At 49.6% G+C, this 19,381-nt stretch overlaps 3 protein-coding genes across 5 annotated transcripts; 2 read left to right on the top strand and 1 right to left on the bottom strand.

The window, feature by feature from the left end:
• Positions 1-53: 53 nt before the first annotated feature.
• Rgl2 (ral guanine nucleotide dissociation stimulator like 2) lies at positions 54-7,103 on the top strand. Of its 3 annotated transcripts, none has more exons than XM_015487525.2 (17): positions 54-286; positions 1,709-1,792; positions 2,049-2,227; positions 2,376-2,426; positions 2,512-2,809; positions 3,074-3,325; positions 3,406-3,509; positions 3,599-3,683; positions 3,761-3,829; positions 4,025-4,099; positions 4,751-4,783; positions 4,886-5,025; positions 5,114-5,209; positions 5,291-5,402; positions 5,510-5,803; positions 6,224-6,338; positions 6,463-7,103. In XM_015487525.2, the coding sequence occupies exons 1-17, from the start codon at positions 131-133 to the stop codon at positions 6,672-6,674; spliced, it is 2,355 nt and encodes a 784-aa protein (XP_015343011.1). In that variant the 5' UTR covers positions 54-130; the 3' UTR covers positions 6,675-7,103. The 3 variants fall into 3 exon arrangements, with proteins under 3 accessions (XP_015343011.1, XP_015343012.1, XP_015343013.1); XM_015487526.2 differs by having other exon boundaries at positions 55-286; positions 4,904-5,025; XM_015487527.2 differs by lacking the exon at positions 54-286 and adding an exon at positions 309-1,611.
• A 902-nt stretch (positions 7,104-8,005) lies between these two features.
• Pfdn6 (prefoldin subunit 6) lies at positions 8,006-9,272 on the bottom strand. Its single transcript, XM_015487560.2, has 4 exons — positions 8,994-9,272; positions 8,685-8,755; positions 8,479-8,603; positions 8,006-8,223 (listed from the first exon to the last, which is right to left on the bottom strand). Exons 1-4 carry the CDS (start codon positions 9,055-9,057, stop codon positions 8,094-8,096), a joined length of 390 nt encoding a protein of 129 aa, XP_015343046.1. The 5' UTR covers positions 9,058-9,272; the 3' UTR covers positions 8,006-8,093.
• Positions 9,273-9,574: 302 nt separating this feature from the next.
• On the top strand, positions 9,575-19,277 carry Wdr46 (WD repeat domain 46). Its single transcript, XM_015487535.2, has 15 exons — positions 9,575-9,772; positions 9,870-10,082; positions 10,191-10,271; positions 10,409-10,521; positions 10,884-10,971; positions 11,210-11,271; positions 11,838-11,942; positions 12,049-12,199; positions 12,312-12,447; positions 12,769-12,868; positions 17,740-18,053; positions 18,187-18,281; positions 18,459-18,554; positions 18,698-18,811; positions 19,029-19,277. Exons 1-15 carry the CDS (start codon positions 9,704-9,706, stop codon positions 19,131-19,133), a joined length of 1,842 nt encoding a protein of 613 aa, XP_015343021.1. The 5' UTR covers positions 9,575-9,703; the 3' UTR covers positions 19,134-19,277.
• Positions 19,278-19,381: the final 104 nt, after the last annotated feature.

Genomic DNA, 19,381 nt, shown 5'->3' with positions numbered 1-19,381 from the left:
CTTACACTCACCCGCCATTCTTTCCTTGTCCCCGCTCCCCCACGCCCGCCTGACTCCCACCCCACCCCCATCCCCGTCTCTCCCCCAGGCGCCCCCATGGCCCGACCCCTGCTGATTCCTTCACTTGGCCATGCTCCCGCGGCCCCTGCGGCTGCTTTTGGACACGAGCCCCCCCGGGGGAGTCGTGCTGAGCAGCTTCCGGAGCCGAGATCCCGAAGAGGGTGGGGACCCAGGTGGCCGGGCCGTGGGCGGGGGGCAGGAGGAAGAGGAGGAGGAAGAAGAAGAGGTGAGACGCGGGTGGTGGGAAGCAGGGGCAAACATATTTCGGAGACTCTCCGCCTTTCTCTCGGTGTCTCTGGCTTCCTACGGCGCTTCCTCCCTGCCTCAGTCATTTTCACGCCTATTGCTGTGTATCTGTCTGTCTTCCTGAAGCGGGGAGTCCTGGAGTCTCTGTCTTCTCTGTCAGTGTGACTCAGGATCTGCCCGCGGGAACCTGCCTTGTTCCAGTCTGGAACGTCTGGCTGGCAGTCCCTACGGGGCTCTGGGCCTCTCTGCCTTTGCCTGCCTGAGTTTGTCTCTCGGGGTAGCTGTGTCCTGGTCCCGGTCTTCCTCATTTTTGTTTGGAGGGGAGGGGTTTGTTTCCACAGTAACCAATTCCTCAGACTCTGGGATTGGGGAGGGAGCCCTCAGATTTCGTGACCCCTCCCTCCTTCCCTCCCTCTCTCCTCCTCTTCTACCCTTGATGTTAGATAGAGGCCGGGAAGCCAGGGTTCTGGGACCTGGAGGGACAATCTCAGGCTGGGTAGAGTGTGGTTATCTGTTTTCTCTAGGGACTAATGGTGGTGGCCAGAAGCACGGTTTGGAGCTTCAGGAAGGGCCAGAAGTTAGATTTTTACCCCACTTTGATGGTGCTTGGGATCTAACCAGGGCTCTGCATGCTAGGCAAGCGCTGTACTACTGAGCTACATTTCCAGTCCCAGATGTTATATTTAAGGCCCAGAAGCCCTGGACTCCTGGGTCCAGACACTGGGTGAAGGCGGGGTGACTAGCAGGGCTGGTTTTTCGGGACCGGCCAGGGGAGGGGCTGAGACCACGTGACTCTGAGTCTACCAGCCTCTCCCCCCCACCATCATCCCCACTTCCCCTTCTCCTTCCAGTACTGGGATTGGAGCGGCCACCTTCAGGGGGGGTCCTCAGGGCTGGGATAGTGGAAGCCCCACCCGAGGGACCTGGGGAAAGGGGGCCTAAGGGGACAGACTAATTCTTCTGGCTTGTCCGGTTTTTGGCGGGGAGGGCGGGGCACGCTGCTGTGCCTGTGCCTGAGTTTTCTGCTTCTCAAGGTGTCTGGCTCTCTGCCTGTTTCTCTTCCCTCTTCTGCCCTTTGTACCCTGCTTTTTACTGTGCTGGGGTTCAGCTCTGGGGGGAAGGGGCATTGGGGGTTTCCAGGATCCTGGTTTCTGCGTTCCATCCAATCCCCCACTGCAACCCCCTCGACTTTACCGGGTCCTGAGGCTGCTGGGGGGGGGCTGTCTGGGCCCCCGTGGGGGAGACCTGGGGTCACCAGCCCCCCCCACCCCTCGCACTCGTTGGTACTGTCCCCTGCCATCACAGGTGAGGGGTACAGAGGGAGGAGCAGGGCCTGGGGTGAGAGGGAGGGACAATGGAGATGGTATGGAGTTGTCTGACTTCCTCTTCCTTGCTCCTCCAGGCCCCTGTGTCTGTCTGGGATGAGGAGGAGGATGGTGCCACCTTTACTGTCACAAGCCGCCAATATCGGCCTCTTGATCCCTTGGTGAGATCATGACTTTGGCTTCTCACCTCTGACCCCTCGTGTCCCAGTCCCTTTCCTCTGGCTGACTTTCTGACCAGAGTGCCGGATTGGAGGTCCAGAGCCTACCACTCTGCTGTGTGACTTAGGCTAAGTCCTTTGCCCACTTTGAATCTCATCAAAATGAGTCTGGATCAACTTCTAAGTCTGGAATTGTCCCCAGATATCTAGGGGGCAGTGTTGAAGGAAAGGCCAGTGACCAACTGTCTGTGTCCTCCAGGCCCCCACACCTCCACCACGGTCCTCTCGACGGCTCCGAGCTGGCACCCTGGAGGCTCTGGTCAGACACCTGCTGGATCCCCGGACATCAGGGGCTGACATGACATTCATGTCAGCCTTCCTGGCCACCCACAGGGCCTTCACCTCCACGCCTGCCCTGCTTGGGCTTGTGGCTGACAGGTCAGGGTCATAAGGAGCCAAAGGTCACGGAGGTGTTTTCTAAAGCTGGAACTTCCATCCAAAGGAGTCAGAGCCATGAAGGGGGTGGGCAGGGGTGGAGGTGGTTGAGGGAGTTGGAAAGATGCACAGATAAGTTCTCTCCCCTCAGGCTGGAAGCCCTTGAGTCTCATCCTACTGATGAGCTAGAGAGGACAACAGGGTGAGTGATCCTATTCTCAACCTCAGTCTCCTCTGCCCAAGCTGTGGCTGGACCTCTGACCCCTGGCTGATTCCCCGTCTCCCAGGGTAGCCATCTCTGTACTGTCAACCTGGCTGGCCTCTCACCCTGAGGATTTTGGCTCTGAGGTCAAGGGTCAGCTTGACCGGCTTGAGGGCTTCTTGCATCGGACAGGGTATGCAGCTGGGGAGGGTGTTGGGGGGGACAGCGCTGACCTCTTCCGCAACCTCCGGTCCCGGGTGGACCCCCAGGCCCCCGACCTTCCTAAGCCCCTGGCCCTCCCCGGCGACCCCCCTGCTGACCCCACGGATGTCCTGGTGTTCCTCGCTGACCACTTGGCCGAGCAGCTGACCCTGCTAGATGCGGTGAGACCCTGACCTTTGGTCCCTATGTCCCTTGACCCCTTACTAACCTCTCCTTGACTCCAGATCCTTGTCCTTGCTTCCACCCCATTCCTAATCCAGTTCCTAGCCTCCTCCATCTACTGTTTTGACCTTTTCCCTTGGTGGTTACCCTTTCAAACCCTGTACCCTTCTGGTTCCCTGGCCACCTGAGATCCTCAGATCCCTGGTATTGGAAGGCTCAACTCACTTGACTGTGAACTTTAACCTTTGCCCTCTGCCCTGCAGGAACTGTTTCTCAATCTGGTCCCCTCTCAGTGCTTGGGGGGCCTGTGGGGTCACAGAGACCGGCCAGGACATTCCCACCTCTGCCCATCTGTCCGAGCAACTGTCACACAATTCAACAAGGTGGCAGGGGCTGTGGTTAGCTCTGTCCTGGGGGCCACCTCAACAGGAGAGGGACCTGGGGAGGTGACCATACGGCCACTTCGACCTCCCCAGAGGGCCCGGCTCCTAGAGAAGTGGATCCGTGTGGCAGACGTAAGTAAGGATTGTCCTGTTGGGGACCATGGTGTGGAGAGGGGTCCCACAGCCTTGGCTTTCCTCTTGGACTCCCACAGGAGTGCCGACTTCTCCGAAACTTCTCTTCAGTTTATGCTGTTGTGTCAGCCCTGCAGTCTAGCCCCATCCATAGGCTTCGGGCAGCCTGGGGAGAAGCAGCCAGGTGGGGAGGCCAACGCGCTGGACTGAGGGTGGGAAGACAGGGTGACTAAGACAGGCCTGTCCTCAGGGCCTTTATTCTCCTTCCCCCAGGGACAGCCTCCGAGTCTTTTCTAGCCTCTGCCAGATTTTCTCTGAGGAGGACAATTATTCCCAGAGCAGGGAGCTCCTCCTGCAGGTGAGGCCCTGTTATCTGGCATACCCAACCTTTCTTGTGCCTACTTGCCATATATCTCCTTGTTTTGTCACCACCAGGAGGTGAAACTGCAGCCCCCTCTGGAGCCACACTCCAAGAAGTCCCCGAGGTCTGGTTCCCGGGGTGGGGTGAGTGATTAGCAGAGGGTTGGGGAGAGGTATGGAGTGCCTTCATAGGGAGAAGTCTGAGGGGTGGGAAGGGGAACCATAGCTGATTGAGGCGAATAAACATTTGTTCTCAGAGGCAATGAGGAGGGAAAGTATGGAGGGATATAGGATCCTTAGACCAGAGACAGGGCCTCTGATCCTGACATCTAACTTCAGGGTGTGGTCCCATACCTTGGTACCTTCCTGAAGGACCTCGTGATGCTGGATGCAGCCTCCAAGGATGAGCTGGAGGTCAGTGGTTTGTGTTTGCACTGTAATGATGTAACAAGGGGGCCTTACAGTCAGGTAGACCTCCCTCCAAAAGGAGCTGGGAGGCCTAAGCAGCTGAGCCCAGGGTTCTGGGCTCTGGTTCTGTGACAAGATGCTTCACGTTTTTGTTATCTGTAAATGGGAAACTAGTGGCAATATCTATATCAATCTATTATTTATGAGTTAAATGGATTCATATTTGTTAGGTACTTACAGCATGCTTGAAATGTTGGTATATAGAATTTGTTAATTAAACAAGTACTGAGGCCTGGGGAGTAGCTCAGTAGTAGCTTACCTGCCTAGCATGCACTAGGCTCTGAGTTTGATCCCCAGCACTGAGAAAACAACGACAGATACCTTGAGCAAGTTCCTTGTCCTTTCTGAGCCCTATTTTCTCATCTGTAAAGTAGACACGTTTTTCACCTGAGTTATTAACTTAAAGGGTTAAATGGATGCTTAGGGCATGAGAAAGATGAGGAAGAGGGACAGGAAGGATGGAAGAGTCAGAGAGGCCAGCGGAGTGTAGTGTTTATGGGTTGGATGTGACGGTGTAGTGTTTAGGAGAGGGAACATTCTCTCTGTTGCTTGGAAGGCAGGGTTAAGACTTTTACTCTTATCCCATTGTCCTTGCAGAATGGTTACATCAATTTTGACAAGCGTAGGAAGGTGAGAGGAATGCGTGGGCTGGATGTTGGACATCTTTATCTGTGTCCCGAGAAGAGAATAAGGGGGGAAATTGGGGGTCCCTGAGAGTTTTGGCTCCTGCAGTTGAGGACTCCTTCCCAGGAGTTTGCTGTCCTTTCTGAGTTGCGACGGCTCCAGAATGAATGTCGTGGCTATGACCTTCGACCTGACCCTGATATCCAACAGTGGCTCCGGGGGCTCCGGCCACTGACTGAGGCTCAGAGGTGACTGGCTGGATGAGGTTGGGAGTTCTGTCTAGGTATAGGGGCTTGGTTTCACATCTTGACCTCTTCCCTTTGTTCCCCTCCCCAGTCACCGTGTGTCCTGTGAGGTGGAACCACCTGGTACCAGTGATCATCCTGCCCCACGGGTGCTTCGGCCAACACTAGTCATCTCGCAGTGGACAGAGTGAGGGAGTCAGCAGCTGGGGGGTGGTTCCTTGGGAACTTGTCATTCTTCTCTGATCCTCCCAATCTCTTGCCACTTTAGGGTTCTGGGCTCTGTTGGGGGCCCCACCCCACTTGTATCCTGGGACCGGCCCAGTGTAGGGGGAGATGAGGTTCCTGGAACACCTGCCCCTCTGCTGACCCGACTAGCTCAGGTGAGTTCTGCTCTTGACCTCTGGTTTTCACACTGACCCTGACTCTGTAAATGTGTTTTCCTTAACTTCCCTGTCTTCATGCTAGTCTTCCATGTCATTTGTTCTAGCATATGAAGTGGCCATCTGTCTCATCTCTGGATTCTGCCCTGGAAAGCAGTCCCTCCCTGCATAGTCCAGCTGACCCCAGCCACCTCTCGCCCCCAGCCTCCTCTCCTAGGCCCTCTCGAGGCCACCGCCGCTCAGCCTCCTGTGGGTCCCCATTGAGTGGGAGTACAGGAGAAGGGGCCTCCAGGGGAACTGGATATGGGGGAGGGGGATCTTGTCCAGGGGCCTCTGATTGCCGAATCATCCGAGTCCAGATGGAACTGGGGGAAGATGGCAGTGTCTACAAGAGCATCTTGGTGAGGAAGCCTGGGGCTGGGGGGTAAAGGATGGTGCTTTGTTGAACCAAAAATGTTGTCTTAAATTTGGGCAGCTAAATAGATTTGAATGTAGTTTTAATTTTGTCCTTTAGCTTTAGCAGTTTGGTTTATTTTGAAGGTTACTATGCATTACTTGAACTTCTGAAAGTCATTTAGACTTCAGAACCAACAGCAATTACCCCACAGGGAAATAGCCCTATCTCATGGGACACCATTTGGGCTGGTTTTTAGGGTACAGAGAACCACCATATTGGGTTTCCTATTAATTTTTAAAGTGTTAGACACAGGTAAACCTGTTTTTTTTTTGTTGGGTAGGTGGTTGAAAGATAGTAGGTTGGTAGGATGGGAAATAGATCATTATAGTTGATTTATTGCTCTTTTGGTCTCCTGTCCTGCCAGGTGACAAGCCAGGACAAGGCTCCAAGTGTCATCAGTCGTGTTCTCAAGAAAAACAATCGTGATTCTGCAGTGGCTTCAGAGTTTGAGCTGGTACAGCTGCTACCAGGGGAGCGAGGTCAGAGGCCAGGAGGGAAAAGAGACTTATAGGGGGACTGGTGCCCATCAGTAGAATGCTTCAACAACTGGGTGGTTGTTGGAGGGGATGACTATTTATGTTGACACCCACCTCTGATCTACAGAGCTGACCATTCCACCCTCAGCTAATGTCTTCTATGCTATGGATGGAGCATCTCATGATTTCCTCCTACGACAGCGGCGAAAGCCCTCCACTGCCACACCGGGTTCTGCCAGTGGCCCCTCTGCCTCAGGAACTCCCCCAAGTGAGGGAGGAGGGGGCTCTTTTCCCAGGATCAAGGCCACAGGGAGGAAGATTGCACGGGCACTATTCTGAGGAAGAAGCCCTGTTGGCTTACAGAGGTCATGGTGTTCAAACCAGATGTGGGTAGCCATCCTGAATGGTGTCAGTTACATCACACTGGGACAAATTCAAAGGTGGCCAGCCACCCTGGGGCAGTGAAGTGCCACTCATTTATCAGGCAGCAGAGAAATTCAGCCCTGTGGGAGCTGGTAATTTTGTAACCAAGTCAGATACCTGTATAAAGCTCCTCACCTCTCAAGAATTCGGCACACAGAAAAGGGCACCAGTTTCTGATTCCTGTCACATCCTCGCATGTGAAAGGTCAAGGAAAGGCCTACAGGCTCTGAGCCCCAGGGCAGAGGGGAAGGCAAGAAGTAGGTTCTAGTGGGAATTCCTTTTCCCACTCTGGGGCTTCCTGTCACTGTGACAACACTAAGATAATAAACCAAAACACTACCTGAATTTTACTCCCCCGTCCTTGCGGTGCATATGAACTGGCTACTGGTAGTGGGGGTGGGAAATTTGTGAAGATGGAACAAGAAAGTACACAATGTTTTCTCCCATGAAAAGCTGCAAGTAAGGTATTGGTGGAAATGGTTTCCTTAGAATGGTTTATTTCCCTTCAGGAACTTCTCCACCCCTTATTCCTTTATTTACTCTTAAAATTCTTCTCTTCACTGGTCAGGCCTTGTCAAGAGGTAGATGCCAAATTAAAGTGATCTGTATAAAGGGGCTGAGGTCATATGTCAGTGGTAGAATGCTTGCCTGGCATGTGCAAGGCCCTGGGTTCAATCCCCAGTACCACAAAAACAAAACAAAGTGATCAGTATGGAGAACTACTGGGGGCAAATCTGTAAGAAACAATTTTAGGACAAAGAAATTAAAGAACAATAGTTTGTAGATAACACAAACTTGCAGGAGATTTAAATAAATTTAAGCTACATTCAGACAAACTTTAAGAGGCTAAAGAGAACTAAAAGAGATACCAGGGCCATTTGGAGGCTGACAAGTATTAATAGCAAGGAGGCTAAACACATTTTTGTCCTGGGGTCTCAGGTCAGAAAAATGTGAGCTTCTTCAATTAAACTGATACTCCCAAAAATATGCTATATTATGTATATCCTTCTCAGGCTTCTTAAAAGGTCAAGCTAGCCAAAATAAAGGAAAGTAAATGGTTGTATACACACGCAAGCAGGTTTGAAACATTTCAGAGTAGTTTCAAGAAAAGAAAGTTCACTCTGTCAGAGATTCCAGTATCAAGAATCTGGACCTAAGGGAGTAAGGCAGAAGGTGTATGTATAAGGTGAAAGGGCTGGGGAATGGTTGGAGACAATTATGACAGAAAGGGGTGGTCAAAAACAGAGTCAAGTATTTTTACATTTTATTAGCTACAATACTATAGACCCTAGAGCTGCCTCATTCCCTCCCGTCCCCTTCCCCCCAGCCATGGGGTCAGGCCTTTCCAGGAGCCCCTGCCTTTGCTGCCTGAGCCCGTTGAAACTCCTGTTGTAGCTGAGCAAGGGTCTCCCTCTGTTGCTCAGACTGTCGCTCAAGGTCTCGGAGCTGGGATTCGTATCGCTTACTGATGAAATGCAAGGGAAACAAGCAGAAAAGGAAAAATTAGTGGGACTTACCATTTTGAGAGGGTACTGAAGGAAGAAAGAAATTGTTGGAAAAGTTGAGATCTAAGGGACAGAGGAGAAGGGGGCCAAAGAGGAAGGAGCTGGGAGAACTGTGTAACTGAGGAATACGATGGAGAGTCACTCTACACATGTCCCTCAACATTTATACTCCAACAATGTCAGTTGTGGCACAGGGTGGTAGAACAAAGACTTACATTTCAGCTGTTATATAGTCCAGTCTCTTCCCCACTGTGGCCCGAGCTTCCCCCAGCTCCTGTTTGACCAGCACAGGACCCAGAAGTTTAAAGACCACGTTGGACCCATCCAGCAGGGCCAGTTCCTAATGAAGGGGTGGAAAATATATCATCAGAACCACTGCCAATACAAGTCTCTTCTTAGCCCGTAAATCCCAGTCCCTCACCTCTTTTACGATATTATTTTCTGTTAGTTGTGCCTCAAGCTTCTGCCTCCCTGACATGGATTTACTCAAATCTGGGGGGTGGGAGGGAGGAAAGACACGATTAGAGACATCAAACATGCTACTGACTACCACAACCCTTTCAGAAGAAAATGGATGTAATAAGTAGACAAGGATGGGGTCAAGGTAGGGCAGAAAATTAAGGCGGGGAAGCGCCTGCACGCCGTAGCCCGAATGGAGCGGTAAATCTTTTTTGGTATGGCTGGGTTGTGTGTGCATTGGGGCGAGGCCACACTGAACCTGCTCCCTTACCCTTTTGTAGCTGTTGATATTTCTCCACTTCTCCCTGCAGCTTCTTTTGGATCAACTCAGCCATGGCGGGGACGAAAGCCTGCTGGGAGCTGGTTGGGGGGGCTGGGTCTCAAGCCCTGTAAGAAGCCCGACCTCCCTTTTCTGGCCCGGCCTGCGAAAATGACAGCTCTTGAAAGGCAGCCTCTCCTTTTCCGGGTTATCGACGGTATCCTCGTCCCTGGAGATGGAGGGTGAAACGAGACCCCAACCCCTCGATCGAAACCCTGACCTACTCACGTTCTCCCTTCTGTATTAATAAACCCGGAAATAAACAAGGAATTCTGGGAAAAGTATGGCGCCGGAAGCTACCATTTAATACATGCCGGGAAATGTAGTATCTAGTTCTGTCTTGTTTAATGAGCGGTCTTCTGCTAAAATGACTGTTCTCGGGAGTTTTAGAAAAGTTGAGGAACCGAACACAGAAAAGGAAATGCATTGTTACTTTGTCCTTGGCCTTCCACTTGCATTTGTTTCATTACTCGGGTATGCTGCCCTTAGGAAGAACCTGCTCCGCCCCTCAAAGGAGAGCGTGCCCTCACTCAAGATGGCGCCAAGAGGCTTCAGATGTGACCGGCGCTGATTGGATGAAGAGAAAAGGACTTCCGGAAGTCTCAAGCTGACTGTGGGACTGCCGAGAGTTTTGCACGTGGATTGTTGTTCGGGTGGGCGAGATGGAGACAGCCCCCAGGCCGGGCAGGGACGTCCCACTCAAGAAGGACAAACTTCAGGCCAAGAGGAAGGTAGAGACCTCCCTGAGTGGGAAAATAAGTTATTTGCTGCGGGGTCGGGAGTCAGGGCTTGGGCTGAGGAATATCAGGCCTTCTGATCTGCCCGTAGAAAACGCGGCGATACTGGGAGGAAGAGACTGCTCACACCGCTGCGGGGGCCTCTCCGGGGCCCCCTGGTAAAAAGAAGAGAAATGGGGAGCACCGCCTCCAGAAGCCAAAGAACACTCCCATCTCCAAGAAGTCTCGGATCTCCAAGAAGCCTCAGGTTCCAAAGAAGCCCCCAAAGCGAAAGAAGCCGGAGCCCCAGCGGAGCTTGTCCGGGGTGAGCCTAGGACCTGATAAGGTGGCAGGACAGGTCATTTATGCTTTGAGAGTGAGAGGTATGGGGTCAAACAGAGCCTGTACGCTTATTGCCTCATTCCCATCCCAGGCCCAGGACCCATTTCCAGGCCCCGCCCCCGTCCCGGTGGAAGTAGCCCGGAAGTTCTGTCGTATTGACAAATCCAAAAAGGTGAGGACAGTAGACAGTGGGGAAGGATTGAGACTGGGAGTGTCTCTGTGAGTTGGGTGGAGGCTGGCTGGACTGGGTCTCCCGTGAACCTGTATATTCTTTGGTTCTTTACCTGTTCCTTCCCATCAACGTTATAGTTAACACGTTTGAAGTCCAAAACTCGAAGCAAACTTGAGGTGGCTGAAGCAGAGGAAGAAGAGACAAGTGTCAAAGCTGCTCGTTCTCAGCTGCTGCTTGCTGAGGAACCTGGGTGAGTGGACCCCAACCTGAGCTTCCCCAGCAACTGCTTTACAGAACTCTCCTTTGACTGTGTGTGTGTGTGTGTGTGTGTGTTTTGTACTGGGGATTGAATCCTTTGAAGCTCTACAACTGAGCTATGTCCCCAGTCCTTTTTATTTTATTTTATTTTTTGAGACAGGATCTCCCTAAGTTGCTTAGGGCCTTGCTAAGTTGCTGAAGTTGGCTGTGAACTTTAGATTCTTCTGCTTCAGCCTGTCCACTTGCTGGGAGTATAGGCATGCATCACCACAATGGGCTTCATTCCTCATTTTTATGTTGTTATACCCATCTAATATTAGGAAGCTTTGCTGCAGTTGTAATCATTACTTTCAGGTTTCTGGAAGGGGAGGATGGGGAAGACACAGCAAAGATACGCCAGGCTGATATTGTGGAGGCTGTGGATATTGCAAGTGCAGCCAAGGTGAGCTTGTGGAGGGAAAGGGGCCAGTGGGTTGATTGATGGTGCAGGAAAAGAGAGGAATGGTGACTTGGCAGAGGAAATTACCCAGGGGAGCTGATTTTTTTTTTTCTTGATTTTCTTGTGTGTGTATGGTGCTTGGGATTAAACCCGGGGCCTTGCATATGCTGAACAAGCACTTGATCACTGAGCTACAACCCCAGACTCTGGTTATATTTTTTCTACTCTTTTCCTTTTTCAGCACTTTGACTTGAATCTGCGACAGTTTGGACCCTATAGACTTAACTACTCTCGAACTGGGAGGTGAGACTGAATTCCAGTCACTGGTGTTTGTGCGTGTGTGTTTGTTTCTGGGGATTGAACCCAGGGCCTCATACATGTCTAGCCCATGCTGTGCCACTGAACCATACTCTATACTCTTAGGCTCTAGTGACTCTTTTTTTTTTGAGTACCAAGGATTGAGCTCAGGGACACTCAACCACTGAGCCGCATCCCCAGCCCTATTTTGTATTTTATTTAGAGACAGGGTCTCACTGAGTTTCTTAGCGCCTCGCCGTTTCTAGGGCTGGCTTTGAATTTGGGATCCTCTTGCCGCAGCTTCCTGAGCCGCTGGGATTACAGTTGTGTGCCACTGTGCCTGGCCTCCAGTGACTCTTGAATTAAGATGTGGATGTGTTTACTTAGCTATACCACCTGTGCTGTCTTCAGCTATATATGTATGAATGGGTTATTCATGAGGAGTGTGCACATTTGTCATAACATATTTCTTCTCACTTGAAAAGGAGGAGCTTGTGTGAGGCACATCTTAAATTATCTGAGTCAGGGTGTTTTCCTACATTAATGCCTTACCTTTCCTTCATCTCTAACAGACACATGGCTTTTGGAGGACGTCGGGGTCATGTGGCTACCCTTGATTGGGTGACAAAGAAACTCATGTGTGAGATCAATGTCATGGAGGCAGTGCAAGATATCCGGTTAGTGTCCTTGCTGTTGGTGGTCAGTGGGGGTGAGACAACCCATTTCTGATTGAATGATAGCCCCTGATCCCATTCCTCATTGACTACTCCTCTGTCCCCTCAGGTTTCTTCATTCTGAAACATTGCTTGCTGTTGCTCAAAATCGCTGGCTCCACATCTATGACAACCAGGGCATTGAGCTCCACTGCATTCGCCGCTGTGACCGAGTAACCCGGCTTGAGTTCCTGCCCTTCCATTTCCTTCTGGCTACAGCTGTGAGTGGCTGCAGAGCATAGGGACCAACCGGGTGGCAGCCCTTGGGAAGATCATTCTCTAAGGGAGACATGGGCAGTCAAAACTCACTCATTCATTCTTTTTCTCTCTCAGTCAGAGACAGGGTTTCTGACCTACCTGGACGTGTCAGTAGGGAAGATTGTGGCAGCTCTGAATGCTCGGGCTGGACGACTCAGTGTCATGGCTCAGAACCCTTACAATGCTGTCATCCATCTTGGACATGGCAATGGTCAGTTCTGACTTAACTTGTTTTTTCAGACAGGGTATCACTGTGTTGCCTGGGCTGTTCTCCAACTCCTGGGCTCAAGTCATTCTCCTGCCTCTGCTTCCTGAATAGCTGGGACTATAGGTGCATGCCACTGCACCCAGCTCTTGGCTTAACTTTGATTTTCTGACCATCCTGACCGCTTTTTAAAAAAATACTTTAATGAGTTCTTTAAAGTTATCCTTTTTATTTTTCTCTCTTGTCTTTGAGTCCCCATTTTCCCCAGGTTTAATAACTTCAGGGTTAGGTTTGTATTAATAATTCTAGGTCTTTTCTTACTTCTAGGTACTGTGTCTTTATGGAGTCCAGCTGTAAAGGAGCCACTGGCAAAGATTCTGTGTCATCGTGGTGGGGTCCGGGCTGTAGCTGTGGATTCTACAGGCACGTAAGTCACTTATTTAGGGATGAGGTGTTAGGGATTGTGTCAGTCAGTTTTTCATTTCTATGACCAAAATATCTGAAAAGAACAACTTAGAGAAGGGAAAGTTTTATTTTGGCTTATGGTTTAAGAGGTCTCAGTCCATGGTTGGCCAATTCCATCACTCTGGACCTGAGGTGATGTGATGTAGGACATCATGGCAGAAGGATGTTGTGGAAGAAAACTGTTCACCTCCTGGCAGATGGGAAACAGAGAGAAGCGAGAGCCAGGGAAAAAATAGAACCCCAAAGGCACGCAGTGACTTACTCCCTCTAGCCACAACCTACTACCTATAGTTAACAACCAGTTAGTCCATTCAAATTAGGATGACTGATCAGGTCACATCTCTCACAATCTAATTATTTTGTAGCACAGAGCATAGAATTGAGTTCTTTGGTGAATTCAAAGAATGAAATCCACCCACAAGGATGAGAGCAAAGTAATAGCATTTATTAGAATAACAGAAAGCAGAGTTCCCAAAGGGATGGGGTCCTGAGAGAGATACCAAAGAGTGGTTATTGTCTAGGGGTTTACATAGCTCTACAGGGTTCAAAGAGCTAGTCCCCTACCCACTCCTGGGTAAGGCACTGTGTCCATGAACTCTTCACATGCCCTTTGGTCCAGTCAAGTTACGATGTCTCTTTTTTGATGGGGTGCAGATACCAGACAGCAGATGTCCCACTATCAGTTTTTTCTGCCTAAACAGGAATCAGCCTGACCTTGATGAGGCCTGACTTGTGTCTGTATTTTCTCTCCCTCCTTGAAGGAGCCCAAGTTTCCTGCCTATTCATTTTAACCCTTTCTTCTGCATTAATTTCACCTCTGAACATTCAATGCAGGAATTGAGCTTATTGGAGGACACCTCACATTCTAAACTATAACAGAAGTCACAGCTGGGCAGAAGGGTATGGAAGGCATTATGCCTTCAGTTTCACAGACTCAGGTTGCCTGGCTAGACATCCTGGATTTGCTACTGACCAGACATGTAAATGTGAGCACACAACAGTACTTCTGTGTGCCACAGTTTACTGATCCTAAGAGTGGGAATGTGAGTGTGGCCCAGGGTCAATAAACTTTTCCTTTAATAAGCTAGGTAGTAAATATTTTAGGTTTTGCTTCACTAAGAGCTAAAATAAAAGATATTGTTTAAATAATTAATGAGGAGAAAATAGTTATCACAAATTTCTAAGCAGTGAAATTTAAAAATACAATAATTAAATATGGTATTTTTTTTTTTTTTTGTGGTGCAGGGCCTCATGAATGCTAGCAAATACTCTTCCATTGAGCTACATCCCCAGCTCTGAATATGGTATTCTTGTATTACAAGTCTGTTATATGGGAAGAATTGAGGATAATATTTGCTTATTTTGAGGATAATATTTGCTTAATTGAGGTTCAAGATTGGTTCCAAGTCATCAAATTTGACCACAAATGTTCATCTACTAATTTATCTTTTCACACAGGTATGTGATGAGATAGATGTATGCAAGGTGCCCAAAGGCCATGAATTATAACTGTGTCACTGAGACTTGTAGTTTACAGAGCAGCAGTGCAAATCAGTAGGATGCTATGAACAGGGTTGGGATTGTGGCTCAGTGGTAGAGCACTTGCTAGCATGTGTGAGGCACTGGGTTCGATTCTCGGCATATTTTTAAAAAATGAAAAAGATGCAGGCTGGGGATATAGCTCAGTTGTAGAGTGCTTCCTCTGCATGCACAAGGCCTTAGATTCAATCCCTAGCACCACCCAAAAAAAAAAAAAATGGACAAAAAGATGTTATGTACAGCACCCCCTGACTGGTGTTATAGTATGAAAGTAGCTATGCTGAAGTAAATGGTCTTGGCTGCAATAAAACTTTATTTGTGGATACAGAGATTTGAATTTCATAAAATTTTCATGTCTCAAAATATTCTTTTGATTTCTTCATCCACTGAAAATGTAAATCCTGTTCCTAGCATATGACTTGTATAGAAATAGATGGTGAGCCAGATCTGCCCCATGGGTGACAGTGTGCTGAGCCCTAGTTTAAAGACTTCATAAAGCTGGTGTAGACTTTAGACACATAAAGTTTAGCACAGTGCCTAGCAAATAAGGAGTGCCGGGCTTAACATCATCAAAGGTGGTCACTGTTGCTAGATGTGGTAGCATATGCTTGTAATTCATAGTAGCTCAGGAGGTGGAGGCAGGAATATTGCGAGTTCAAAGCCAGCCTTAGCAAAAAAGTGAGGTGCTAAGCAACTCAGTGAGACCCTGTCTCTAAATAAAATACAAAATAAGGCTGGGGATGTGGCTCAGTGGTCGAATGCCCCTGAGTTTAATTCCTGCTCCCCTCTACCCCAATGAAAACGATCACTGTTCTATCTGATCTGTATTTTCCTTTTAATTCCTTTCACTTGGTTAGGCATTCACAGGACATGTTGTGGGCTGGACTCTGCTGGGCTTCTGAGGTTACAGGGATGAGTCATTGCACCTGCCCTAGGTGGTGGTCCATTTGCATTTTATGTAAACAACAACAACAAAAACAACAGGTGGCTGTAGTTTATTAATGATTGACCAGGTGATGCATTTTGTTTCTATTCAATTGCCTTCTCTTACCGGATTTAATGTGTCCATCACTGAATATGTCACTTAATTGTCACCTGACTCCCAAAGTTCCTTCTCCCATTTGCCCAGGATTTTTGTGTTGTCACCCAAAATTTGACTTCTTTGACTCCTGCAGCTAGGTACACAGCCCCCAAGTTCTTCAGCAATCTATATTATAAGAAATCAAAAGCACTATTTACTGAGTGCTTTCTGGGTGCCCGGGCTCTGATATTTGCTTTGGTGGCATCACTTTGGTGGTACTCATGACCACCTCCGAAGTCCTAATGGATTTTTCTCAGGGCTCTCCTCGGGTGTTTTTCTCTCTCTATACTGTGGTCTCCTGTGGGCATGAGCAGTATAGCCAGTTTGTAGTCTTCCTGTCAGGTATTGTGGTCAGAATGATGTTTCCTACAGGCTGTTATCCTTTTACATTGCTGCTCAGGAGTCTTCTGCATTAAATACAGAGTATATAGCTTTACTTTTAAGTTGTTTTAAAAGAAATCAGTAAGCAAATGCATGGGAAAAGGTAAAGCCCAGTGGTCACCAACTTAAGAAAGCCTTCAGGATTTTCCGACACCTTTGGCTGCCATAATTTTCTGTTGTGGACTAGGGTGATTTGGTTTTGCCCATTTTATTCCCTGTCTATGCCAAACTAGCTCTGGAGAGTGAGGGGGCCTTTCTGAGGTTTTCTGCCGTTTGTGGGCCACTGGGCCTAACCTGTGACTTGCTGTCCCTGAGCTGTCTAGGCCACCCACTCCTTTGCCAAGAGCTTGATCACTTAGTTCACTGAGGCCTGGATTTTAGTTAGCACCTTGGTGCTGAACAACTCTGGTCCTCCTTGATCTTAGGGACATCACTGCTTATCTTTGATTCCCCTCAGGAGCTCTTCAGATAAGCCTCATAGCTCCAAAGGTGAAGCTGACCTTTTCTACAAGAGGCTTTCTGGAAGCTTGTATTAGGATTGGCTTGGCTTGGCTTGGCTTCTGAAGGCTGAACTGCTTTTTGTAAGTGTAGTAGTATAGTAGTAGCCTAAACTCCCATCTGGCTGTTGGGCTGGTGTTTACCCAGGAGTCCCATAAATGGGTATGTGGTGGTGGTGAGCCTGCATATATGCTCCTGAGTTGAATTGTTGGTTCACTCAGGGCGTGCCCTGTGTCCCAGGAGCCCTTGGTCATTCCTGGTTTGCACTAATGGTCTTTTGCTCCTGTTGTCAGAAGTGTCTAGCTGGGCTTCTATTGGGCTCCATCACAAGGCAAGTCTGCTCATAGGAAACCTTCAGTCCCCTTTTCCTAGGTTCACAGCCAAGGCCAAAAAGAATTTCTTTGGTCCATTGGCAAACATATGTCCCTGGTCTGGCTGAACTCCCTTCAGCCTCCCTGTTTGAGAAACAGAATGAACATGAAAATTCCAACCTTTGAAAGTAAACAACTTATGGAGTGCATGATTCCTTGGGAGGACTTGATCACCAGCCTTGCTGGGAAAGCAAGGTGGTGGGCAGGGCCCTTTAGCATAGCTCTTCACTACTTTCTGAGTGGGTTTTCTCAAATCCATGTGGTCTTCACCTTGTGATCTGGCACTGCTAGATAAATGTTGGGATAATGATTTACGGTCTTCAATCTGACTTTAAGGAAACCCTACAGTTCATCCCTTCCTGGTTTCCCTCACCTTATTCCTTTCTACCCTTTCTTTTCTCCCTCTTTCCCTTCCTCCCTTGTATTTCCATAAATCCTGAAGACAAACCTCTGCTTCCATCTCATTGTGTGCATACTCTGGTGCTGGTGTATCTGGATTTGTTCTGTTTCTTGTGCTTTCTTGAGAATTATTTAGCACAGCCTAGCTAATTCTTCCTTTCCCAGGAAGCCTTCCCTGACCACTGCAGATGCTCTTTCCCCTTGCTGAGCTGCTCTACTGCCCTCTATGCAGTGGGACACCACATTTAAGTGCATACTGGCATTTGTTGTCATTAGATCCATGTGTCCTGAAAGGGCAGTTTGGTGTTAGTACAAGGAGAGCAGACACAAAAGAAATGGGCCTTACTTGACCTCCAGCTCCGACCATTCACTAACCCAGATTGCCTTTCTCTGAGCTTTTTTCAGCTATAAAAGGAAAATAGTACAGAGTTGTGTGAAGCATAATGGAGTGTTTAATGTGATATTAGTGGTTACTACCGTCTTTTCCAGATCTGACACTTGGACTTGACCACAGGCCTTAGTAAACCCATACCAACAGATAAATTCATTCTCCATCTCCCTCAGGTACATGGCTACTTCTGGCCTGGATCATCAGCTAAAGATCTTTGATTTGAGAGGGACATTCCAGCCTCTGAGTGCTCGAACCCTGCCACAGGGAGCAGGACACCTGGCCTTTTCCCAGCGGGGACTGCTGTCTGCAGGAATGGGTGACGTCGTTAACATATGGGCAGGGCAGGGCAAAGCCAGCCCACCCTCCCTGGAAAAGTCATACCTCACCCACCGGCTCTCTGGCCATGTGCATGGTCTTCAGTTCTGCCCCTTTGAAGATGTGCTGGGGGTGGGGCACAGTGGAGGCATTACCAGCATGCTAGTGCCTGGTAAGTGTGCCAGGGCATGGGGCATTTAGTGAATGAATTCTGGATGAAAGTTTGGGTGGCCCTGAGACAGCCAGGGGAGAGGCAAGGGACTAAGTTGGGTTGGAGATAAATGGCTCCATGCTCCTCCCTCCAGGGGCTGCCGAGCCCAACTTTGATGGCCTGGAGAGCAACCCATACAGGAGCCGGAAGCAGCGCCAGGAGTGGGAGGTGAAGGCCCTGCTAGACAAGGTAAGCTGCTCCTTGCTGGGGCAGGTGTCCCCCATGTGGCTTGAGGCTGGGGTAAGGACCTCCCTGGTGCTTTTGGACCAGAGGTCTTGGGAAGAGTAGTCTCTCTGGCTTTTGTCCCTTTAAGTGTCAGGAGCCTATGACCCCTTACCCATTCCTGTCCATCTGTGACACCCCCAGGTACCTGCAGAGCTCATTTGTCTGGACCCCCGAGCCCTGGCAGCGGTTGATATCATCACTTTGGAGCAAGAAAAGAAGGAACGGATAGAGAGGCTGGTATGGAGTGGCCCCTGAGTGCCCAGGCCCTTCCTCATCCCCACTTCCTCTCCCCAGCACAGGCCTATCCCCAGAAATGGTGGATGCTGCCAGTTCCCTGAGTCTGAGGCTATTGCTGATTTTGCTTCTGTTTCCTTCCTCAGGGATATGACCCTGAGGCCAAGGCTGCCTTCCAGCCAAAGCCAAAACAGAAGGGCCGCAGCTCCACAGCGAGCCTGGTGAAGAGGAAGAGGAAGGTCATGGACAAGGAGCACAGGGTAATAGCGTTGGAGGGGTCCAGATTTCTCTCTGGCTGTACCCACCTCGTGCATGTACCTTGGGCTTTGTCAGTCCACCACTGCTCACCTGTCCCTGTGTCCTCTACCCCCCTTCTCTTTTTTTCCTTTTTGGTGGTGCTGGGGATTGAATCCATGGCCTCAGTCTACCAACTGAGCTATATCCCCTGTCGCGCTCCAACCCATCTCTTGTTCCCAGGACAAAGTCAAGCAGAACATTGAACAGCAGCAGAAGCAGCAGAAGCAAGAGAAGGCCAAGCCCAAGGGGAGCCGGCCATCTGCCCTGGATAGATTTGTGCGTTGAGTCAGGCTTCAGGGTGGCGTGGGATCACCTGTATGGAAATGACTGTTCCCTAGAATAAGGTGACAGTGTGCCCTCTTTCCCTACTGGTGTTGGACACCAGGCTCCTTGGGTGGTTAAGTATTAAAGAAGGTGGGATGTTTTTTACATGGGTCTGGATCTTCCTGTGCACCTACTTCCCTCTTCCTTGTCCAGAGTGGGACTGTTCTAGGCTCAGGGGTCAGTGTCCTGCCTCCATCCCTGTCCTATAC

This window comes from Marmota marmota, unplaced genomic scaffold (genome assembly GCF_001458135.2).
Source record: "Marmota marmota marmota unplaced genomic scaffold, marMar, whole genome shotgun sequence".
Taxonomy (NCBI): Eukaryota; Metazoa; Chordata; class Mammalia; order Rodentia; family Sciuridae; genus Marmota; species Marmota marmota.
This window is presented reverse-complemented; position numbering and strand designations above follow the sequence as displayed.